A 26,018-nucleotide genomic window follows, 5' to 3' on the forward strand; every position below is an offset into this window, starting at 1 on the left:
AACCTGCGTCCCTGGAGTATTACACTGGACCTCTGCTAGTCCAGTGGTAATACCATGACACTACTGCCTCCCCTTAGATGGAAATGTACAGATAACAAAGTGTGTGAGTGAGAGACATAAAATAGATGTGGTCTATATATTAGGCTTGAATGTAAACTGTTGGAAAAGTTCAGCAGGCATTTAAATACACTGGGGACATCCAATTATACTCTCACCAAAATGACAGAAACCTAATGGGCGGTGAGATCAAATGGGGCATCTGTAAGGTGTGCCAGTGTCCAAAATAGGAAAAAAAACAAAATCATTGCTACAAATCTGACAGGAAGACACAGTTGCCAGAATTTTACCACCTCGCGCAACCCAAGGCTCATAAGATCCTGCCAACAGAGAATGCCATACTGCAAGCCTTGCCCGCTCCAATTCTGGGTCGGTAAAATTCCAACCAGTGGGTCTAACCTTCTCCTCATGGAGCGCCTACACAAAGATACCACTTCCCAGACAAAAACTGCAAAAACAAGAATCAATGCATAAGAGGCATTTCAAAAGTGATTCCCTCAAACTTGGTTAAATCCTGTGGCTGGTGTTCAATAACACAACGGGCATTCTACACTCCAATGGCAGTGTCATGGACAAATGCCTCAACTGTACCATCCCAGATCTCCCACACAGATTGCTGGGATATTGTCCAACAAGGTTCCAGGGGTCCCTCAATTCCCTGATCCTGAGTGGCTAGATTCTTCATCTGAGAATCCTTCATCTGAGAGTCTGTGGTTTCAGCAAGCTAGTCAACAGGGAAGGGCATCAGACCTGTGGTGCAGTGACACAGTGGCTACCAGTACTGCCTCACAACACCAAGGACCCAGGTTCAATTCTGGCCTTGAGTGACTGTCTATGTGGACTTTGCACATTCTCCCTGTGTCTGCGTGGGTTTCCTCCGGGTGCTCCGGTTTCCTTCCACAGTCCAAAGTTGTGCAAGTTAGGATTGACTGTGCTAAATTGTCCCTTAGTATCCCAAATAAATGTGGAAGTTAGAAGATTAGTGGTGCAAATACATGGGGTTATGGGGTAAGGCTTGGGTGGGTGCCCTGTTAGAGAGTTGTTGCAGACTCGATGGGCTGAATGGCTTCCTTCTGCACTACAGGGATCCTGTGGCGTATCCTCTAACAGGAGATTGTGTTTCTCCCTCCTTACGGTAAAGTTTATTTATTAGTCATAAATAGGCTTACATTAACACTGCAATGAAGTTACTGTGAAATTCCCCTAGTCGCCACACTCTGGTGCCTGTTTGGGTACACTGAGGGAGAATTTAAGATGGCCAATGCACCTAACCAGCGCGTCTTTCAGACTTTGGGAGGAAACCCACGCAGACCCGGGGAGAATGTGCAAACTCCACACAAACAGTGTGGCAAGCCAGGAATCGAATCTGGGTCCCTGGCGCTGTGAGGCAGCAGTGTTGACCACTGTGCCAGCGTGCCATCCCAGCATGGGCACTAAGGCTGACACATGACTGGATATATTATTGGGCTCTAATATGCATTAACTGAACTCATTAGAGTAGCAGGGAAATCTCTCTAAGCTTTGATTGAAAGCTGTAATTCTGTCCCCAGATCATCTGTTCGATATTATTTTAAGCGGGCGCTGTTTGCACATTCTCCCCGTGTCTGTGGGTTTCCTCCCACAGTCTGAAAGACGCGCTGGTTAGGTGCATTGGCCGTGCTAAGTTCTCCCTCAGTGTACCCGAACAGGCACCAGAGTGTGGCGACTAGGGGAATTTCACAGTGACTTTCTTAGACATCCCAGAAGTATTGGTGACCTTTGTTTGAACGTAACAACTAGAAGGTAAAATTGAAAGTCAACCACTTGAAGGGTCAATCTCCCCTCAGCCATCATTCTCCCTCCCCAGTGTCCCGCTCCTCCTGCACTTCTGCAGCTGCAGCTCTGCCTCCCCTGGGCCAATGCAGGTGGAGCAGCCAAAAATTCCAAGAGCACCGTCTCAGACATAACTGCTTCTTGTCGCCATGCCAGACACAAAACACAGCTCGCCAAGGAGAATCCAGGCAAAAGGTTTTCAAAACATGCAAATGTGTGCACCAGTTTGAGATGAAGCGGATCAGAACATTATTGAAGCAAATGTGTTCAGCTTTGAAAAGAAAAACAAAACAAGAAGCAACTTTTCACTGACCTGTCCCTACTGCGCCTTGAAGGGAAAGCTGCGTTACAACCTCCAACTGTGCACACGTGCATCTCCTTTAGATGCACGTTTTTGTAATGCAACTTAACACTGTAAGAGCTTTTAAACACCTTCTTGCAGACATAGCAATAGTTAGGATTAGATGGACCCTGATTATCTCCCTTATCTGCAACGGGCAGTGGACAAGTGCAGCCATTGACTGCTGGGCTGTTGGAGCATGGGGAACCACCTCTCTGATGCAGTAATGTACTGCTGAAGCCTCCATTCAGCCTGCACTGAACCTCCTTATAAACGTCCGTCGGCTGCAACCAACCTTCTGCTTTAGATACCAAGCTCTCGCCACTGTCCGGTTCAGACTCGCTCTGCTCTTCCCCATGGGCTGAAATGATTACAGTTCTTGTCTTCATGTAAGCATCTCCATTTTCCAAGTAGAGCGGGCCTTTCTCTGCCTTCCTTGCTTGGCTGTTGTCAACCATCAGCTCCTCTTGCTGCACTTTGAGGCTCTGCTCCTCTGTGTCAGACAAATACCTCGGTCCGCTTTCCGTTCCCTCAAAGCCGTTCCTCACGCCCTTAAACTCGCCGTCGCTTCTAAGCGGCGCCCCTGTGCAGCAGTCGCCAGCTCCGCCGTCGGGGTCCTCCACTTCCTCCACGGTTTCCTTCTCGATCTTGACAGGCATGCTGGATTTGCGCGACTTCTTCTTCGGCACAGGGTCCCTTGCCGGGAGCTGCTCCGGGATCGACTGGGCTGCGGCAGGTATCGGAGGGAGGGCACCCGGAGAAACGGCAAGCTCAGATGGTGTGACCAGGCTACGATAGAAGGGGAGAACGGGCTGAACGGTCTTCAGGTTCTGAAACATGGTCCCATGTCCAACATTACAAATGTTGCTCTGAGCACTATTCTGAAGGTTTGACTCTGTACGAGGATTATCCAATCCTGTGAGAGCCCGGGGGTCCGTGCCAGGGCAGCTAGTGGCTTCAAGCCTTTTGTTACTGACCTGGATAACTGTTGCCAAAGAGCTGTTCCTCAGATCCTTGTCACGATTGTTTTTCATGGTTGGCACATGAAGCCTGGGGTTAGGATTGGAGCTGTGACGATTACGGCTACGCAGGGAACTGAAAACCATATTACAACCCTCAACGGTGCATCTGTGTTTAATTTTCAGGTGAACCGCGTTGTAATGAATCTTCAACGTGCCTTTATCGTAGAAGGTCTTCTCGCAGGCGCTACAGTAGACGCGTCCCTTGGTTGTGAGGCAACCAGTCTTTTCCATGGATTTGACCCTGGTATGGGAAGGCACATGGACTTGTTCTGGCTCATGCTTTGGTGTCACACTGAGGGAAGGAGATGCCACAGCGCTGGACTCATTGGTGGAGCTGTTCTTCAGATCTAGGTTCACGTCATCTTGGGAATTCTGGCTGCTCTCCTCCGTGCTCTGGAAGGAATCAGCGTGAGTGTTTACAAGGAAACTTCTGCTGATAGGAATTGGAATTTCTTGCTTTGTTTCTCGTGGCCGGTCTTGGGACTGATCGAGGAGGAAGCTATTGGGAGATGTCCCCAACAGGGGCATGGGGATAGGATTAAAGAACTGGAATGGTAACATGAAAGCCAGGTTGTTCACAATGTTCTCAAAGTGATGAATATTGCTGACGTTGACCTTTTCCGAGTGAGTGGCTAGGCCCGGGTTTCGGGTCTGGTTGCTGCTCTCAATAAACGCTCGGATGTCGGAGTTGGCTTTGGTAGGCGGGACCACAACAGCATGTCCTTCCTTCTCCTGAATCGCCATGAGTTCCACGATGGATTTGGTTTCTCCGAAACGAAGGAATTGGTGCAGGGAGACCATTTCTTCCTCGTAGGTCATTATGCCCCACCGATCAAGCACTTTTCCAGAGGCATCCTGCAACACAAGAATCAGCAGGGAATAAAACTCTAGCACAGTCTGGTATGACTTAATTCACTGATAATGACTACAAAAGTGGTTTCATTTCTTTTCTCACTAGTGGTGGGAACCTTCTCAACTGAAGGGCAAGTGCTGGGATGCAAAAGAAGCCCAATATTTTCATGGATGGCAAGATTAACATAAGAACATAAGAAATAGGAGCAGGAGTTGGCCATCTAGCCCCTCGAGCCTGCCCCGCCATTCAATAAGATCATGGCTGATCTGAGGTGGATCAGTTCCACTTTCCCGCTTTCTCCCCATAACCCTTAATTCCCTCGTCCATCAAAAACCTATCTACCCGTGTCTTAAATATATTCAACGAGGTAGCCTCCACCACTTCAATGGGCAGAGAATTCCAGAGATTCACCACCCTTTGAGTGAAGAAGTTCCTCCTCAACTCCGTTCTAAACTGCTCCCCCCTTATCTTGAGGCTGTGTCCTCTAGTCCTACATAGGAGCAGATATTGAGGAGATTGGGCCTGCTTTCTCTGGCATTTGTAACCACAGGTGACTGGTGTTTGAACAGACCTTCCTGATAATCAGAAGAGAAAATGCTGGAAAATCTCAGCAGGTCTGACAGCATCTGTAAGGAGAAAAAAAGAGCTGACGTTTCGAGTCCAGATGACTCTTGGAGGAAGCTTTGACAAAGGATTATCTGGACTCGAAACACCAGCTCTTTTCTGTCAGACCTGCAGAGATTTTCCAGCATTTTCTCTTTTGGTTTCAGATTTCAGCAAGTGCAGTAATTTGCTTTCAGACATTTCCTATGGTTCTCTGGCAAGAAAGGTGAGCTTACAAAATTCTTAGAGGGCTTGGATGCAGGAAGGATGTTTCCCCAGCTGGGAGGATGGGGGGGCGGTGGTGCTGGGATCTCAAGAGGGTAACAGTCTCAGAATAAAGGATTGCCCATTTAGGACTGAGAAGAGGAATGCGTTTCTTCACACAGAGGGTGGGGAATCTTTGGAATTCTCTACCTCAGAGAGCTGTGGAAGCTCAGTCATTGCATTCGTTCAAGACTGAAATCAATAGAGTTTTAGATTTAAGGATATCAAGGGATATGGCGATAATGTGGAACAATGGCCTTGAGGTAGAAGATGTTGAATGGAGGAGCTAACTTGAGGGGCCAAATGGCCTATATTCCTGCTCCTACTGCCCATATTCCTATGCATGTTCCTATGTTCTTTATTATTAAAGTTTATTTATTAATGTCACAAGTAGGCTTACATTAACATTGCAATGAACTCACAGTGAACATCCTCTAGTCTCCACACTCCAGTGCCTGTTCAGGTACACTGAGGGAGAATTTAGTATGGCCAATACACCTAATCAGCACATTTTTTGGACTGTGGGAGGAAACCCACACAGACACGGGGAGAACATGCAGTCTCCACACAGTGACCCAAGCCGGAATTCAAGCCCAGGTCCCTGGCACTGTGAGGCAGCAATGCTCAACACTGTGCCACCATGATACCCAGCAGTGAGTGAGGGCCTCTGTCATCAGCACAGACTCATAAAATTGCCCCCTTTACATCAACTACAGCAAAGAGTTGACCAACCTTTGAACAAACATTTCCTATCGTTCTCACAGAATTTATCAACTGATTATTAAATCCAAGGTTTCAAACGCTCCAAGAGACAATCAAACATTCTTTGCTTCAACTGGACGAGTTCCAACTGGTTTCACTCAAGCTGTTACATGGAACAACGATGTGGAACAAGATAAAGTCAAAATCAAGTCTTAAATTACCCCATTGGAGGGATCCCTTTAATCTCATCATTCTCCGTAACTCAGATAAGAGGGATAGTTTTTCTCAGAGTTCATGCTTGCTCCCAGTTGAAGCAATACGCTTCATTTGTGATGGCAATCATTAGGGCAAAAGATACTTTTTTTGGGAAAACTTACCTTTTCAAGAGTAAAGATGTTCCACCCTTAAGAGAGTGAAAAAGGTACCAAGTCAAAAATAAGTACTCATAAATAAATAAACAAACATTTGTAAAATGACCTGGCATTTGTAAAACCTGAGCTAAAATGAATTAACAGATCACCTCTACTCATATAACAATGGTCATAATGGTTCCTCTCTAATATACACTCAGATGAGCCACTAACCATGGTGGCACAGTGGTTAGCACTGCGCCAGGGACCTGGCTTTGATTCCCAGCTTGTGTCACTGTCTGTGTGGAGTCTGCATGTTCTCCCCATGTCTGTGTGGGTTTCTTCCGGGTGCTCAGGTTGCCTTCTACAGTCCAAAAGACATGCTGGATAGGTTGAATGACCATGCTAAATTCTCCCTCTGTGTACCCAAACAGGTGCTGGAGAGTGGCAGCTAGGGGATTTTCAAAGCAACTTCACTGCCGTGTTAATGTAAGCCTACTCATGATACTAATAAATTAACATTAACCCAATTTGTATTATAACTTGCTTTGAGGTGACTTTTGAAACCAGGGAGACGTAGTGAGCCTGAAGGGTTAAGGAAGAGAGTTTGAGAGTTCAGGCGTCTGATTGGTAAAGCTGCCTTGCTGATGATGGAGTTGCCAATGATGTTTGGGGGTGGCGAGGGAGAGAAAAACACAGCAGGCCTGAGTCAGAGTACTGGAAGACGCAACCTGGAACAGAGAATGATGCTGTGGTCAGGTGGGGTGGGAGCAAGAAAGGATTTGAAAATCAGGACCAGGATTTTGGAAGTGATGCATCGGAGCTAATGAGGTGATGGAAATGAGGTTGTGTACAAGACCGGTGGATGGTGGAGTTACGCATTAGCGCGAGGTGGGGTTTGGGAAAGTAGCAAAATATGAGCTGAAGACGTTTAATCTACAGGGAATAAGATGTGCCCCCCCCTACCCCACCATGAGTGTTTCAGCAGTGGAGGAAAGAGGGTGCTGTAGTTTTGGGACAGGAGTAGGAACGTGTTGTTGCAATTATACAGGGCCTTGGTGAGGCCACACCTAGAGCATGGAGTGCAGTTTTGGTCTCCTTGTGTGAGGAAGGATGTTCTTGCTTGTGAGGGAGTGCAGCGAAGGTTTACCAGGCTGATACCGGGTACGTCAGCCTGGTAAACCTTCTCACATCCAGGTGGCACTAATGCATGAGGAGAGATTGACTAAGTTAGGATTGTCTTCCACTAGAGTTCAGACTGGTATCTCATAAAGACTTAAAAGATTCGAACAAGACTAGACAGGGTAGATGCAGGGAGGATGTTCCCGATAGTGGGGAGTCCAGAACCAGGGGTCACAGCCTGAGAATGCGGGATAGACCATTTAGGATGGAGATAATGGGCCCGATGTTACTATTTTCATTCTAAGTGCTGAATCTGGGCAAAATTCTGACCTGACTTGGAAATCTGTTCTCAGGCGCCCCCATACGCACTCAGCCTGAAAAAAAAATCATCGGACTGAATCACGCTGTGGGCGGGGTTTATTGTGCTCGAAACGCTGCACCTCCAATCGGAACTGCGCATGCGCAGTGAGAAAAATTTGAAAAACGTGCCCCTGTCACATCGCTCCCAGGCTGCAAAAAAAGGATAAAGTGGCCCAGGAGTGAAAAGCGGGACCCATGGCCCCCACAGACATCGCCCCACCCCCACAACATAACTGTCCCCTTTATTCACCCACCCACCCCACTACACAGACCAATTGCGACCCCCCCCCGCCCCCCTTTCCCCCCACCGATTGCCCACAGAGTGGCAGCGGTCCCCCCCCCCCCGCAACCCCCCCAACCCCCAACCCCTACCAGAGATAAATCTGGCCTTCTCCCCCAGAGAATGATCAGGCGTCCCCCGAACCCCAGGGAATGATCGCACCTCTATCCACCACCCCCTCCTCCACCCCCCACCATCAGACAGCGATCTGACCTCCCTCTGCCCTCACCCCACCACCCCGACCAGACAACAATCAGGTCTCCTCCTCCTCCATCCCCCCCCCCCACCTCCCCACCATCCCCCCACCATCAGACAGCGATCTGACCTCCCTCTGCCCTCACCCCACCACCCCGACCAGACAACGATCAGGTCTCCTCCTCCCTCCCTCCCCACCCCCCCCCCACCAGAAAATGATCTGGCCTCCCTCCTCCCCAACCCTACACCAGAGAATGATTATGCACTGGTAAAATTGGGCCCAAGAAGATGTTTCTTCACCCAAAGAGGGGCGAGCCTGTGGAATTCATTACCAGGGGAAATAGCTGATGCCAAAACACTGAATGTATCCAAGAGGCAGCGAGATATGGCACATGGAGTGAATGGGATCAAAGGTTATGGGGGGGAAAGCAGGATTAGGCAACTGAGTTGGATGATCAGCCATGATCGTGATGAATGGTGGAGCGGACTCGAAGGGCCGAATGGCCTCCTCCTGCTCCTCTCTTCTATGTTTCTACGACTGTGGGATGGTACACTGTTGCAGGCTATCTGTGGTGGGCGTTGCTTAAGGACAGGGTTTTACTTCCTCTCCACCCTCCACACAGGACAGAGCTGGAGCCGTCAACATGAGTTTCTAAACATCTCTTCTCGGATCTCACAGGAGAACGTTTGGGGCAAATGAAAGCAGCTCCTTCGTTCCCTTGCATGTTCCCATCATTTTTGTTTCAGGAACGTTGCTGAATTGGAACTGCTGCCACCAGGGAGGGAGAATGAAAGGCTGTTGTCCGGTCTGGAGTTAAGCATGGAGTCACTGAGTCAGTGAAGCCACAGAGGTCTCTCATACCTCCATACAAAGGGAGGGAAGGTATCAGATGAGGCAAAGGTGAATCTCTTCTTCACTGCACCAACACAACTTGCATTGCCATAGCACCCTTAATATAGTAAAGCATCAAAAGGAAGTTCACAGGAACATTATCAACCCATCAAATCTAACACTGAGTCACACAAAGTATTGAGTATAGAACATAGAACACTACAGCACAAACAGGCCCTTCGGCCCACAAGTTGCGCCGATCACAGCTACACCTACCAGGCCATAGAACTATCTTTAACTCCAAATGCCATTAGATCCCAAATACTCATCCAGAAGTCTTTTAAAAGACCCCAGCGAGTTCGCCTCTACCGCCACTGACGGCAGCCGATTCCACTCACTCACCACCCTCTGAGTGAAAAACTTACCCCTAACATCTCCTCTGTACTTGCTTCCCAGCACCTTAAACCTGTGTCCTCTCGTAGCGACCATTTCAGCCCTGGGAAATAGCCTCCGAGAATCCACCCTATCTATTCCTCTCAACATTTTATAAACCTCTATCAGGTCGCTTCTCAACCTTCGTCTCTCCAGGGAGAAGAGACCTAGCTCCCTCAACCTATCTTCATAAGGCATGTCTCCCAATCCAGGCAACATCCTTGTAAATCTCCTCTGCACCCTCTCAATAGCTTCCACATCCCTCCTGTAGTGAGCAACCAGAACTGCGCACAGTACTCCAAGTGGGGTCTGACAAGGGTCTTATAAAGTATAAGAGTTGGAATTTTAATGATGAGGTTGTATAAGACATTGGTGAAGCTGAATTTAGAGCATTGTGTGCAGTTTTGGTCACCTAATATAGGAGAGATATTAATAAGGTTGAAAGAGTGCAGAGAAGGTTTACAAGGATGTTGCTGGGACTTGAGAAACTGAGTTACAGAGAAAGGTTGAATAGGTTAGGACTTTATTCCCTGGAGTGTAGAAGAATGAGGGGAGACTTGATAGAGGTGTATAAAATTATGATGGGTGTAGATAGAGTGAATGCAAGCAGGCTTTTTCCATTGAGGCTAGGGGAGAAAAAAACTAGAGGACATGGGTTAAGGGTGAAGGAGGAAAAGTTTAAAGGGAACATTAGGGGGGGCTTCTTCACGCAGAGAGTGGTGGGAGTGTGGAATGAGCTGCCGGATAAAGTGGTAAATGCGGGCTCACTTTTAACATTTAAGAAAAACTTGGACGGGTTCATGGATGAGAGGGGTGTGGAGGGATATGGTCCAAGTGCAGGTCAGTGGGACTAGGCAAAAAATGGTTTGGCACAGACAAGAAGGGCCAAAAGGCCTGTTTCTGAGCTGTAGTTTTCTATGGTTTCTAAGGAAATATTAGTCTCACAAGGTGACTAAATGCTTGATCTAAGATGTAGGCCGGAATGTTACGGCTGTTCCTGCTGGTGGGATTTCCCCATCCCAGTGAACGGAGAGCGGGAGAGTGGCATGAATGGCCAGTGAGGTCACGCCTGTGGGCTTCGAGTACTGTCTTAACAAAGGAGATAGAAGTGAGCAGAAGGTTCAGAGGAGAACCATTGTGTTACACAGCTAGTAAGGCTGGTCAAGGCAGATTCAATTGTGATTTCCAGAAGGGAAACCTGATAGAAGTTTACAAAATGTTGAGAGGAATAGATAGGGTGGACTCTCAGAGGCTATTTCCCCGGTTTGAAATGGTCGCTACGAGAGGACACAGATTTAAGGTGCGGGGAGGGAGGTTCAGAAGTGATGTTAGGGGTAAGTTTTTCACTCAGAGGGTGGTGAGTGAATGGAATCGGCTGCCGTCAGTGGTGGTGGAGGCGAACTCGCTGGGGTCTTTTAAAAGACTTCTGGATGAGTATATGGGGTTTAATGAGATTGAGGGTTATAGATAGGTCTGTAGGTTGGTAGGTGATGATGTGATCGGCGCAACTCGTGGGCCGAAGGGCCTGTTTGTGCTGTAGTGTTCTATGTTCTATGTTCTATGTTAATTGGATGAGCACCTAGACTGAAGGAAGAATTGTGGCACCGTGTCCAAGACCTGGAGGAGGCTCTTTATGTTCCTCTGCCTCTTTCACTTACCCGAGGCTGGAGCTGCATGTTTCTCGATCAGATTCCAGACTCAGGCCTGTAGCACCGCAGCTCTGGGAATAGCTGTGTCAGGAGAGGAAGTGAAATCACACCTCTGTTTAACAGCATTAGCTGCCGTAAAGTGCTGTAAAATGTTCCAAACACTTTGATAGGAGGGAACATGAGGGCTGGGGGAAAGGGGTTAATTAAATATCGGGCGTTAATCAAGAGGTGACAGGAGAGTCGGAGGGGTCACTTGGTCATGGGGCCCAGATGATCAGGAGGGTGTTGAGAAATAGGGGACAGTCGGATAGTGGACAGGAGTTCCTCAGGGGAGGGGGGTCTGGATGGGGAGATGCCATAGAAATCATATCATAGAAATCATGGAAACCCTACAGTACAGAAAGAGGCCGCTCGGCCCATCGAGTTTGCAGTGAACACAATCCCACCTGGACCCTACCTCCATATTTTACCCACTAATCCCTCTAACCTACATTTCTCAGGACACTAAGGGGCAATTTTAGCGTGGCCAATCAACCTGACCTGTACATCTTTGGACTGTGGGAGGAAATCGGAGCACCTGGAGAAAACCCATGCAGACACGGGGAGAATGTGCAAACTCCAGACAGACAGTGACCCGAGCCAGGAATCGAACCCAGGTCCCTGGAGCTGTGAAGCAGCAGTGCTAACCACTGTGCTACTGTGCCGCCCATGTCATGGAATCCCTACAGTGCAGGAGGAGGCCATTTAGCTGATTGAGCCTGCACTGACCACAATTCCACCCAGGCCCTAGCCCCGTAACCCCACCTACTTACCTTGCTAATCCCTTTGACACTAAGGGACAATTTAGCACGGCCAATCAACCTAACCCGCACATCTTTGGAGTATGGGAGGAAACCGGAGCACCCGGAGGAAACCCACGCAGACACGTGGAGAATGTGCAGCCTCCACACAGACAGTGACCCGAGTTGAATCTGGGTCCCTGGCACTGCAAGGCAGCAGTGCTAACCACCCTGCCATCGTGTCGCCCATGGGTTGGTACTGACGTTACCCAGAGAGTTAACAGCAGTTTTCTGGGAGGTTATTCCGCTCAGAGAGAATCACAGCCATCTGGTTTTGTTCTACTTTGAAAAAAAGGGATGCAGTTTCTTGGCTCCATTTGTTTTTTTAAATTCTGTTTGAGTGAGTTGTTTTCTGTTGGTGGGAAAGGTTCTCCATATCCAAATGATTAGCTTCCTCGCTCTTCTGTGGCGGTTCGGGAATAAATTGGCCTAAGGTTGTGTATAATTCAGTCAGTGACATGATGGCAGGAAGTTCACAAATACAGACGTGCGATTTGTAAATATTCCTGTCAGCTTTTGGCTACGAGTCAGAACTAACTAACAGTTAGTGATGATTTTGTACTTGTCAGACTTCTGGAGTGTTGCACCTGTGAGCATTTGAGCATCATTGGTAATAGGCTAGCAAATCTCCTGTGGCACTGCTCACGGTGATTCAGACTACTTGATAATCACAACAGGACAATCAGCCAGTTTCCCTACCCTACTGGCAAACACTGTGCTGTTAGCTTCACTGATATATGTGCAGGGAACAGCAATGTCATCTCCCCACGTCCATACCCACCCCAATCTCTCTCTAAGGTTGGTGTCCTGCACGATAATTTCATTTCGTTTGCAATTACCTTTTCATTTCCCAATCTCAAGTAACACTTAACCATTCTCAGCCTGTTGTACACATTATATATCTCGGAGAAACTGGTGCCAACATTGCAAAGCGAGCAGCAGTTTTATTTATTAGTGTTTCAAAATACCTCTGCGATCTCAAAATGCCTGCGCCATCGTAATAAGTCTTCGGAAGTCCCTTCACCAAAATCTCTTTATTTACAGACTCTAACAGCAGTACGCAGAGTGCCAGCAGTCACCTGTCTACCTCTGTCGGAGTGTCAAATAAATCGGTTGGACTTATGGTGTTGTCAGACTTCTTACTGTGTTTACCCCAGTCCAACGCCGGCATCTCCACATCATACTTCCAGGATGTCAGAGGAACTGGCACTCCCAGTTAGGTACCAGGCAAAGACTCGCTGGTTTGGCCCAACAGTTGGATCCTTAATCAGGTACCCTTTTGAGAGTACCAACCAAATAAACAAAATCAAATTAACTCAGGGGCAACCCAAAAAGGGCAGCTCCCTAAAAGGAGGGGAACCTCCCGAAACAAAAAACAAAATGGAAAGGAAACTTAAAACGTCACCTTAAAGTGACGATTAAAGGGGCCAATAATAAATCTTTTAAGGTCAAAGCAAATAAACAAACTCAAGTTAAATCAGGACAAAGTAAAAGTGGCAGCTCCCCAAAAGGAGCCCGAACAAAGCCAAAGTACAAAGGAAACTTGAAAACATCAAATTAAAATGTGATTATTAGGGTCAATAATGCCCCCCAGCCCCTGCGGTGCCCAATGGGCGTGGAAGGCATCAACTGTGCCCGTGGACATCGCATATTCTGGGCTAGGCTGGACCGCATGTTAGCCCACCCTTTCTCTAGCGAGTAGAAGAAGGGGGAACCGCAGTCCAGGTCCACTCGGAGCTGGAGCCGTGACCTCGCGTACATGTCGTGAAAGCCAACAAGTTGTAGGTTCCGCAGCGCGCCCTTCTCCCCGTACTCCAGCCGCAGGGCCAGGTCCGCATCACGCTGACTGAGACGCGCCTCCAGATCCAGCACCTCCTCCTCCAACTCCTCCAGCCTGGATTTCCGCCTCTTTGTCGACCCCCTCGCGCACTCCTGGCAGGAGGTACGGATGTGAGTCTTGCCCACATTCCACCATAGCCTCAGGGAGGGGAAGCCTCCCCGCTTCCTTCTCCAGCCGGCCCAGAATCGACGGAACGAGTCCAGGAAGCACTCGCCCTCCAGCAGCGAGTTGTTAAAGTGCCAGTACACGCCCACCCCCCCCCCCGCCCCCGGGCGTGATTCGGGACAACGTCCGCCCACACCAGGTGGGGTCTGTGCTCGGCACCTGCCGCAGGGAGGCTGAGGAGGCGCTGGACACGTACACCCTCGAAACGTACAGGCGGTCGATTCTAGACGTTCCGCCTCCAGGCCTCACATTAGTGAAAGCTCTGGAGCCAGGATGGAGATGTCTCCAGACCGAGTCGTGGGTCCCGAGCAGGTCCCGCAATTTCAGCACCGCCGGGGTGAACAGCCAGGGGCTGACGTGGTCCCGTGCCTTGAGGGTACAGTTGAAATCCCACCACCCCCCCCCCCCCCCGCCGCACCCCCGCCCCCCCCCCCCCCCCCCAAGGATGATGCATTCACCCTGCCCCCGCCCCCAGCGATGGTGTCGAGATGAGCGGACACTCCAGGGACCGGGGCATAAACGTTCAGCAACTGAATGACCATGCCCCCCCCTCACACTCCGTCAAATGCAGCAACCGGCCTGGCACCAGCTCCTTGGCCCCCCCAAGATCTCCGGTTGATAATGCGGGGCCAACAAGATAGCCACCCTGCTAGAAGCAAGTGTGAGGTGGCTCATGTAGACCCCTGCCCCCGTCGCCACTCCATAGAACATTACAGCGCAGTACAGGCCCTTCGGCCCTCAATGTTGCGCCGAGCAGTGGAACCAATCTCATGACCCTCTAACCTAAACTATTCCAATGTTATCCATATGCCTATCCACTGACCATTTGAACGCCCTTAAAGTTGGCGAGTCCACAACTGCTGCAGGCAGGGCATTCCACGCCCTTACTACCCTCTGAGTAAAGAACCTACCTCTGACATCCATCCTATAATTACCACCCTTTAATTTAAAGCTATGTCCCCTCGTGTTAGCCATCTCCAGCCAAGGAAAAAGGCTCTCACTGTCCACCCTATCTAACCCTCTGATCATCTTGTGTGTCTCAATTAGGTCACCTCGTAACCTTCTTCTCTCTAACGAAAATAACCTCAAGTCCCTCAGCCTTTCCTCATAAGATCTTCCCACCATACCAGGCAACATCCCAGTAAACCTCCTCTGCACCCTTTCCAATGTCTCCACATCTTTCTTATAATGCGGCGACCAGAACTGTATGCAATACTCCAAGTGCGGGTGCACCAGAGTTTTGTACAGTTGCAACATGACCTCACGGCTCCGAAATTCAATCCCTCTACCAATAAAAGCTAACACACCGTACGCCTTCTTAACAACCTTATCAACCTGAGTGCCAACTTTCAGGGATCTATGCACATGTACCCCGAGATCCCACTGCTCGTCGACACTACCAAGAGTCCTTCCATTAGCCCTATATTCAGTACTCCTGTTACTCTTACCAAAGTGAATCACCTCACACTTTTCCACATTAAACTCCATTTGCCACCTCTCAGCCCAGCTCTGCAGCTTATCTATGTCCCCCTGCAAACTGTAACATCCATCCTCACTGTCTACAACTCCTCCGGCTTTGGGCTTTGTCTCCCGGAACGGTATGGGTTTCCTGCAGGAAACACAATGCATACTTCCCGTCACAGAGGACCGAGAAGTTCTGGAACCTGCGGTGTGCTCACTGCTGCCGTTGATGTTGGTGTTGCTACAGTCACCTTCATGTCAGCAGCTTAGTGCCACCATCACCACTTATCTAAACGTGTGGGGGAGCACTGGCGCAAGACGTGCCAGTCCACCCCCCCCATGAGTCCGTCGAGGAACTCCCGCACCCGATGCCGCTGTTTATCAGTCAGGTCCGGCACAGCCTGTGGGTAGGCCTGCGTGGACCGGACGGGTAGCGCCAGGTCCGGCCAATGAACGAGGGCTAGCCGGACACTGTCAGGGCGACCAGAATGTTTTCAGAGAAAGGCCCTGCGTTCCCGAGAGGGGATGTGGGGTGACTCGCTGGGTGACATGAGGGAATTTCCCGCCTCGCTCCGGGCAGACTCAAAAAGCGTCCCCGTGCCCACCACCGAGCCACTGACCTCCTCACCCCAGTCCCTGCAGTGCCCAGTGGGCATGGAAGTTAACTGTGCCCATGGACACCTCTCCAGGGACACCTGGCCATGAATGTAGCCACGGTAGAGGGGGAGACAGCCAGGTTGGACAACCCCCTCAGTCGCCTGCTGCCTGGACCTGTAGATGGCGTGCCTTGCCAGGCTCCGGGGCGGGTTCACAAGGAGGCCCTCCTCTTTCCCTGCCGCCCCCCCCTCCGCATCAGGTGACGGTAGATCAGGAACGTGGGACTGAAGTACAAGCAAAACATCAATAAAGGGTCTTTAAGGAAACGGAAAAAGTTGTGCAGTGGTGACATGCAACATAGACACGGTCCACAGACTCCACAAGGTTGAAAAAAGGGCACGCTTGGGAGCGTGTGAACTGGAAGAACCTATGGTTGTAAGGTACTGCTGTGTGCAGCACACTCCACCCCGGGTCCCCGAAATAGTGGAGGGGGGTGGTCCCTCAGGAGAGGGACTTCCAATGGGGGATCCTTAATCAGCGAGTTCATACTCCATAAGTCAACCTCAATGACCTGATTGAAGTCATTCCAACCATGCTTTTACCCCAGCTCGAGATTCCACTAGTTTCTGTGGTGTCTTTTATCCTTTACTCAGAGTCCACACCCAAGCTTAACCAATACAGCACAGTGAGCATATAGATCAGTTAGTAACCAAACTCACACAGCCAAACGCAGGACGATTGAACAATTGAACACAACCCAACTCCCTAATACACCCAGATAGTTTTTGTTTGATTAGTCTTTTTTCCACATAGTTGGCAGTTCCTCCCAATTTGATATCTCGTACTATACACAACCCCTTCCCAACAATCAGTTGTCAGTTGATGTAAGTGGTCTCCAGTAAACAGCTAAACAATGAAGGGAAAGGTTGCTAACTAGTAACGTGCGAAAGCTTCAAATTAAAGTTGGAATAGTTGGAAGGAAGAAAGGAAATTATATGAATCATAAAGTGAAATGTGAAAAATGTTTGGATCAGTTGACAAAAATTTGGTCACTTTTTTTTCTAAATAACATTTTTTGTTTTGCTAGGTCATAAAATCATCCTTAAAGTAAATCGGGAGAATTCTAAACCTTGCCTTAAAGACAGATATGAAAACAGTTTTTAGCTTGGAATGTTAATTAGACTATAAAGCTACCCTACAGTGGAGAAGGAGGCCATTCAGCCCATCGAGTTTTCACCACCAACAATCCCACCCAGACCCTATCCCTGGAATCCCACATACTTACCCAAAATAATGTCTGTTAGAGAGGGAAGTGACCAAATTTTTGTCAACTGATCCAAAGATTTTTCACATTTTAGTTGATGATTCATGTAATTTCCTTTCTTCCTTCCAACTATTCCACACCAAACTTGGAGAAGAATGTGGGAGGGGGCGGGGGGGGAGGGGGGAGAAGGAGGGCAGGGGTATGGGTGTGAGGGAATAGTGTTGTTGTTCCCTGCAAATAGATCAGTGAAACTAACTGCACAGTGTTTGATAACAGAATAGGGAACTAAGCTGATTGCCTTGCTGTAATTATCAAATTGTCTGACAGTAATGTTCTCTTACAACAGAACCTTAGGTACAAGAACTTGGGCTTCTTAATGCCCAATTTTTTTGGGTGTAGCAAGTGCCCACAGAATTCCAAAATGGCACCCGCAGTGCACATGCACCCTTGTGTGCTGTACTACATCGGGCTCCATTTGGTGAGGACATCAGTGTGCGTGTACTGAACGTCTGCCTAATCTTTGCATAGCAAGAAGTCTCACAATACCAGGTTAAAATCCAACAGGTTTATTTGGGCTTTAACCCGGTGTTGTGAGACTTCTTGCTATGGGTGGCACGGCACCACAGTGGTTAGCACTGCTGCTTCACAGCTCCAGGGTCCTGGGTTCGATTCCCAGCTCGGGTCGCTGTCTGTGTGGAGTTTGCATATTCTCCTCGTGTCTGCATGGGTTTCCGCCAGGTGCTCTGGTTTCCTCCCAAAGATGTGCAGGTTAGGTTGATTGGCCATGTTAAAATTGCCCCTTAGTGTCCTGGGATGTGTAGGTTAGAGGGATTAGTGGGTAAATGTGCAGGGATGGGGTAGGGCCTGGGTGGGATTGTGGTCGGTGCAGACTCAATGGGCCAAAGGGCTTCTTTCTGCATTGTAGGGTTCTATGATTCTTACTATGTTTACCCCAGTCCAATGCTGACATCTCCACATCATAATCTTTGCATGGCAGACTTAGCATAAGATCAGTGAGTATATCAAAGGTTCCATCTCTTGACTTTATCCTAGCTAAACACACAATTAGCCATAGGAAGACATACCTTCTAGTCTAGTGTGATTTAAATTACTTACAGATTAGATCCTGGTTCGTCTCTTTGGGATTTTCCTACAATTGCTTACTTTTTTTTAAGTTTATTTCTTAATGTCACAAGTAGGCTTCCATTAACACTACAATGAAGTTACTGTGAAAATTCCCTAGTTGCCACATTCTGGTGCCTGTTCAGGTACAATTTAACGTGGCCAATGCAGCTAACCAGTACATCTTTTGGACTGTGGGACGAAACTGGAGTACCCAGAGGAAACCCACGCAGACATGGGGAGAATGTGCAGACTCCACACAGACAGTGACCCAAGACGGGAATTGAACCCAGGTCTCTGGTGCTGTGAGGCAGCAGCACTGACCCACTGTGCCACCGTGTCGCCCCCCCCCCCCCCTTATCTGACAACTGTCATGAGGGAGGCAGAGAGTTGGGGCATGGGGGGAAGGGTCTCCCACTCGCTTGCAAACGCACCCAGGTGAAACCTGATGGAGGGTGGATGACCTTGGCGTCTCGGCCTGACATTATTATCAGGGGCTTTCAACTCCTCACATCCACAAAGATTGGCCTGCCATTGGATGTAAAAACATATCCTCCTGTGTCCTCCCTGTAGATTACTCTCCCAACTTGCTTCAGCAAACTAAAATATATTGCTTGGTGACAAAAGTTAGCCAAAAACCATAACCAAATAAAGTAGCGACTATCTGAAAATACACAAATTTGCAAGTTTATGCAGTGAAATCTGCATCTGATCTCCAAGGAATGTAGAGGCTGTAAATGCCTCTAAATTAAATCAACGAGAGCTTACCCTGAGCCATTGATGGAATAGCATCCCATAAAAGGAACTTTACTGAAATGTTACAACCTAGAGCCAGCTCTGGATAATGTTGGCACCATTCTGTTTAACTTATTATTTTGCCTTTCGAGTAGGCAATATTTTCGGTGCCATGAATGTGTTCACCATTGAAAGTCAGACATTTCGATTGAATTGTTTCTTGTTTTTCTGGAGATGAATCATCAACTGCACTCACTGAGCACCTCCTGTGAAAATTCCTTTGTGGAAGATTACTGAGCAAAACATTATCTAGTAACAAACACTCTGTCTTTAGATGGTCACAGAAGCAGCTGTCCCAAGCTCATCTGTGAGTCAAGATGGGGATTTGGGCTTGTGTGGGATATTTGAAGCTTGCAACTCAAACTTTCACCACTGAAGGTGATATGGGGCAGGATTTTCCAGCCCCGAAACTGGAAAATCCCTCCTGAAGTCAATGGACCATTTGCCCCTCACCCACTACAACTCCTGTGGCGGGCGGGATGGGAAAATCCACTCCATTGTCTCACTTAATTGGTGACTGCTTATTCATATCATTCACTCCCTGAGGAAGGCAAATGTAAAAATTTCTTAAAAATATTTTTTATTCATTTACAGTATATGTGTGTCGCTAGCCAGGCCAGCATTTATGGTCCATCCCCAGTTGCCCTCGGGAAGGAGGGGTGAGCTGCTTTCTGTAATCGCTGCAGTCCCCATGTGGTGCAGGTACACCCACAGTGCTGTTAGGAAGGGCATTCCAGGATTTTGACCCAATATCAGTGAAGGAAGGGCGATATAATTCCAAGTCAGTGAGTGGTTTGGGGGGGAACTTCCAACTGGTGGTGTTCCCAATAATCTGCTGCTCTTGTCCTTCTGGATGGTAGCGGTCATAGGTTTGGAAGGTGCTGCCTAATCAGCCTTGGTGAGTTCCTATAGTGCATCTTGTAGATGGTATACAATGCAGCTACTGTGTGTCACTGGTGGAAGGAGTGAATATTGGTGGAAGGGGTGCCAATCAAGTGTTGGATGTTGTCAAACTTCTTGAGCTGCACTCATCCAAGCAAGTGGGGAGTATTCCATCTCATTCCTGACTTGTGCCTTGTGGATGGTGGACAGGCTCTGGGGAGTCAGGAAGTGAGTTACTCACAGGATTCCCACCCTCTGACCTGCTCATGTCACTGCAGTTTTTATATGGCCAGCCCACTTCAGTTTCTGGTCAATGGTGATGTTGATCTTCTAAGCAGACTCACGCGGACTCGAAGTGTTCACTTCGTTTCTCCCTCCACAGACACTATTGGACTTGCTGAGTTTTTCCATCATTTTCTGTTTTTATTTTAAATGTCTGACAGCCAATTAATGGAGGAGGTTCAATTTTAGATTTATTCACAAAGCAAAGCATCACAAATATAGTAACTCCTCATTTTAGCCCGTGGCACCACTCTCAATAACTCTCTATTCATTGTGCTCAAGTAATTGTCTAATGAATGCCCCCCACCTTATTCTTATTTTGTACAATTAACATCAAAGTGCTATTCAAAGGCATACTCGTTGAGTGGCACAGTGGTTAGCACTGCTGCCTCACAGCGCCAGGGAACCGGGTTCAATTCCCAGCTTGGGTCACTGTCTGGGGGGGAGATTGTACATTCTCCCCGTGTCTGCGTGGGTTTCCTCCGGGTGCTCCGGTTTCCTCCTATATGCCAAAGATGTACGGGTTAGGTTGATTGGCCATGCTAAATTGCCACTTAGCATCAGGGGGACTGGCAGGGTGATTAGGTGGAGTTGTGGGGACAGGGCCTGGGTGGGATTGTGGTGGGTGCAGACTCGATGGGTCACATGGCCTCCTTCTGCACTGTAGGGCTTCTATGGACACAGAAGTGATGAGTGAGAATTCTGAGATGTATCTGGGTGAGTGCCTGTATCTAACAGAGTAGTTACATCATGAAGAATATTTACCGTCTGTAAAACATCCTACAACAGAGAATCCATGTTAGCATTAGCAGTTGGGAGTCTCCTGGTAATCGATTCAGTCAGTTACCATTTGCTGCTCAATGGACATTTACAGGATTTAGTGACATGTATCAATCCGTCATGGGAAATGACCGTGGAAATGTGTGTCCCTGCCCCAGACATCCAAATTCTCGGACTTCTTGGATACAAACAAGGGTTCTTTCCCAGTCTGTTGTCTGCACCTCAATTGCCACTGACAAAGCCAAAATAGTGCAAATCAGGAGAACTCACCCTCTGGAATTCTGTGAAGTCTAGAGGCTGAATTTAACTAGTGGCATGGTCAACATAGAATCATAGAACCCTACAGTGCAGAAGGAGGTCCTTTGAGTCTGCACCAAACACAATCCGACCAAGGTCCTACCCCCATATAATACCCACTAACCTACGCATCCTTAGACACTAAGGGGCAATTTCTTAGCATGGCTAATCAACCTAACTTGCACATCTTTGGACTATGGGAGGAAACCAGAGCACCCGGACGAAACCCACGCAGACATGAGGAGAATGTGCAAACCCCACACAGTCAGTGACCCAAACCGGGAACTGAACCCAGGACCCTGGAGCTGTGAAGCAGCAGTGCTAACCACTGTGCTACCGTGCCACCTGTGCCGTGGTACTCCTGATGGAACTGGAAGAGGGTACCACTTCTGCTATGATGACGGGAGCTGGTACCCACGTAGAGAAATGTAAAGAGCTGGTGTGGTGGGCCTGTGAAACACAGGTAAATGCATGGCAGGGTGGGCTTCCAATGGAAGGCCCTGCCATTAGGTTATTTCTCAGTAAGTCTGGGTGGGCAATAAAACCAGGGAAGCTCTGCATCAAGGCCATAGGTTGTTCACCTTGAAGCTTACTCCATTTTTATTCTCCAAAACCCTTAGCTACCTTTGAAAGCATCGAAACCATAGAATCCCTACAGTGCACAAGGAGGCCATTCGGCCTATCGAATCTGCACCACAACAATCCCATCCCAGGCCCTATTTCCACAACCCAACATATTTACCCTGCTAATTCCTCTCACCTACACATCCTAGGACACTAAAGGCCAATTTAGCACGGCCAATCAATCTAACCCGCACATCTCTGGACTGTGGGAGGAAACTGGAGCACCCAGAGGAAACCCACGCAGACACAGGGAGAGCATGCAGACTCCGCACAGACAGTGACCCGAGCCGGGAATCGAACCCAAGACCCTGGCAATGCTAACCACTGTGCCGTGGCTGCATAAGAGGTCGCATGGTGGGAGTACGGGAATTATCCCTGAGATGTGAGGCAGAGCACAAGTACTGTTTTGAGCTGGCTTTGATGTTGGTGATTCAGGGAATCCACAATATTGTGCAACATTTAACTCAAAATCATGAGAAAAAAGTGTTGCAAAACACTGCCTAACTTTTAACTGGCTCATTTCAGCCAAAATGTTTGACTGGAAACTTGTGGGAGGAGAAACCATTTTAAAGTGAATTCTTTTTGCACTTGAGTTGCCAATTGCATCTAGAGCAGAAGTTAAGTTAAAGCTTAAAGTTTATTTATTAGTGTCACAATGTAGGCTTATATTAACACTACAGTGAAGTTACAGTGAAAATCCCCTAGTCGCCATACTCCGGGTTTACTGAGGGAGAATTTAGCCTGTTTGGAAACACTGAAGGAGAGTGTATCATGGCCAATGCACCTAACCAGAACGTCCTCTGGACTGTGGGAGGAAACTGGAGCAGCCGGAGGAAACCCACACAGACACGGGGAGAACATGCAAACTCCACACAATCTGCCCCAGCCCAGAATTGAACCCAGGTTCCTGGTGCTGTAAGGCAGCAGTGCTGACCACTGTGCCACACTGAAGAAGTATCTCAAATAGGTCCAACTCTCTGTAATTTTCAATGCTGTGTTACCTGCAGAATGTAACCGCGGATGTAATCCTGGAGTGTCCATCCCAGAGAATGTAAGATCTGGAGTACTTCTTCTTGCTTGAGTACGCTAAACAGACGATCCAGCAGGATTTTGAGGCGGATGGGAATGGCCTGGGTACCGTAAAGCATTAGGCTACTAATGTCGAACACAACGTTAGACTGGACAAGCTCCACTTGACTCTGTGGGTAGAGGTGATTCACTCGTAATTTGTCCAGGGCTGCAAGAAGAAAACCAGATATTGGTACGCCATGAAAAGAATCAAATGAAAAAAAAATCACCTGGGACTTTAAACTGTGAAGCTCAGCCAAGCATTTTATGAAGCGACCTACATAAAATCCCTGCAGTGCTGAAAGAGGCCATTCGGCCCATTGAGTCCATACCAACTCTCTGATAGAGCATCCCACCCAGGTCCTATTCCCATAACTGCAAGTATTCAGCCCACTAATCCCTCCAACCTACACATCCCGAGACATGGCCAATCCACACAATCTTTGGATTGTGGCAGGAAACTGGAGCCTCCGGTGCAAACCCATGCAGACACGGGGAGAACATGCAAACTCCACACAGTCGCTCAAGGCCAAAATTGAACCTGGGTTCCTGGCGCTGTGAGGAAGCAGTGCTAACAACTGTGCCAATGTGCCGCCCTAATATTCAATCGTTGAATCCATACAATGCAGAAGGAGGACAATCAGCCCATCAAATCTGCACTGACTCTCTGATATCCAAGCTCTCTCCCTTGCTCCTGTGATCCCTCACTTTCCCCTTGGCTAATCCACCTAACCTACACTTTTTTGATCTGTAGGAGGAAACTCCAGCATCTGGAGGAAACCCACGCAGACACGGGGAGAACATGCAAATTCCATACAGTCGCCCGAGGCTGGAATTGAACCCTGTGCCAGCTTTGAGAGGGGGTTTTAGACATTTATGGGCGTTTATGAAGAAGCCATTCAAATTGACTATCCAGCCTCTACACAATAATTCGATGTATTAAGAAGCTATTCAATAGCTCACCATTCTAAACACAAAATAAACCACACGGTGGCACAGTGGTTAGCACTGCTACCTCACGGCGCCAAGGACCCGGGTTCAATTCCAGCCTTGGGTCGCTGTCTGTGCGGAGTTTTGCACGTTCTCCCCATGTCTGCGTGGGCTTCCTCCCCACAGTCCAAAGACGTGTGGGTTAGGTTGATTGGCCAGGCTAAATTGACCCTAGCGTCAGGGGGATTGGCAGGGTAAACATGTGGGGTTACGGGGACAGGGCCTGGATGGGATTGAGGTCGGTGCAGACTTGATGGGCCAAATGGCCTTCTTCTGCACTGTAGGGATTCTATGATTTATGCAAACTTGTGAGACCTAACTGCACTCCGACTGAAGCCAGGAACAAATGTGAAGGCTAATTCTTTAAGGGATGGCGTTGTGAAAAAGAATAAATACGTGTAATAATTTATTAGCAGAGTACACTGCACAATAGGGATCATCTATAAAATTAATCATTGCTTGTCAAGTTCTGAAAAATGTAAAATACCACAGGAAATATATTGATAATTTGAATTATTAATTGCTTCAACCATGGATTGACATTTACATCAGCCCATCAGGTAATTAAGTAAGAACTTTTCTTGAAGACCAAACACAGCCACATATTTCACTCTACATAAGGCAGAAGGGAAGAACAAAAGAACAAAGAAAAGTACAGCATAGGAATCGACCCTTGGGCCCTCCAAGCCTGTGCCGATCATGATGCCCTAACTAAATTAAAAAAAACTTTCTGCCCTTACTCTGTTCCTATCCCTCTATTCCCTCCCTACTCATGTACTCAGTCCGATGTCACTTATACGTTGGTAGTATGTCTGCTTCTACCATCTCCTCTGGCAGCACGTTCCAGGCACCCACCACGCTCTGCGTGAAAAACTTCCCTCCGCACATCTCCCATAAACTTTCTCCCTCTCACCTTGAACCTGTGCCTCCTTGTATTTGACACTTCCAGCCTAGGAAAAAGCCTCTGACGACCCACTCTGTCTATGCCTCTCAAAATTTTGTGTAGAAATACATAAGGTTACAGTGCAGCTGCTGGAAGATATAATGTTCTAATTATGTTAGGGTTTTAACAGAAAGAAAATACTTGGTTTGCACACGTAGATTCAAAGTCACACACAACAGGTTTTATTGAAAGAGATGTTCTCTGCAGTGCAGAGTACAAAACTGAAAGTAAAACAGTAGCCTCCGCAAACACCCTAATGATATCACCATCAAACCATGTGATCAGCTCTGAAAGCAACCTGCAACCCTTTTAAATATATTACAGGGACACTAAGATGTTCTCGGTAGCTGATTCATATTTATGCATATCTTTAAAAATGGTACCTCAAATAATTTCACATTAGACTCTTATACATGACATCCTGCACTCAAAACTATTGGCTTTGCTTGAAGGAAACAACATTTAGGCTGTCACATCTATAGGTTAGCACTGCTGCCTCACAGCACTAGAGACTCAGGTTCAATTCCAGTCTTGGGTGACTGTTTGTGTGGAGTTTGCACTTCTCCATGTGTCTGCGTGAATTTCCTCTGGGTGTTCCAGTTTCCTCCCACACTCCAAACAGGTTAAGTTGATTGGCTAAATTGCCCCTCAATGTTATGGAATTAGGAGGGTAAATATGTGGGGTTACAGGGATAGGGCCTGGGTGGGATTGTCGTTGGCGCAGGCTCAATGGGCCGAATGGCCTCCTTCTGCATGTAGAGATTTGACTTGGGGATTATGAGTGAAACACACATCCCCATTAGCAAAGCATAAAGACAATTCAGCTAAGGTATTCAACTGGTGGAGACAAATCATTAAGAATGATCATTTTCACAATAGGATCCTATCCGAATGGGAGAGCCCAGGCACAAACTCATAGAGCTACAATGGGAATGTCTTAAACCCAATCACTTCAACAGCAGGATCCTTGCTGTGGGAGGAGGATTTCCAGGCATGTCAGGTTGTAAAGGGGAATACACTAGTCACGACCATATCTGAATCACTGGGTGATGGTCATGTGACAGGCCCAACAGTACGAGGGCAAAGAGCTGACACACTGCCCAGAGAAAACCCAAGTGGGGTTCTTCCGTCCTCTTTCTATCTCCAACCCACCTTGAAAGCTTCAAATGCTGTTTGCTAACCATCAGCATCAGCCA

General features: G+C 48.1%; 1 protein-coding gene across 1 annotated transcript in view; it reads right to left on the reverse strand.

Annotated features, from left to right (window-relative positions):
* Window positions 1-26,018, reverse strand: part of bnc1 (basonuclin zinc finger protein 1) — a 108,877-nt gene that overhangs the window by 17,386 nt on the left and 65,473 nt on the right. Inside the window, exons 3-4 of the mRNA XM_080214004.1 lie at window positions 22,823-23,058; window positions 2,183-4,086 (exon numbers count right to left, since the gene is read on the reverse strand). Coding sequence (XP_080070130.1) covers window positions 2,183-4,086; window positions 22,823-23,058 — 2,140 coding nt within the window. The remainder of the gene's footprint in view (window positions 1-2,182; window positions 4,087-22,822; window positions 23,059-26,018) is intronic.

This window comes from Carcharhinus amblyrhynchos, chromosome 28, assembly GCF_965287045.1.
Source record: "Carcharhinus amblyrhynchos chromosome 28, sCarAmb.v2.hapA, whole genome shotgun sequence".
In the NCBI taxonomy this organism is placed as follows: domain Eukaryota; kingdom Metazoa; phylum Chordata; class Chondrichthyes; order Carcharhiniformes; family Carcharhinidae; genus Carcharhinus; species Carcharhinus amblyrhynchos.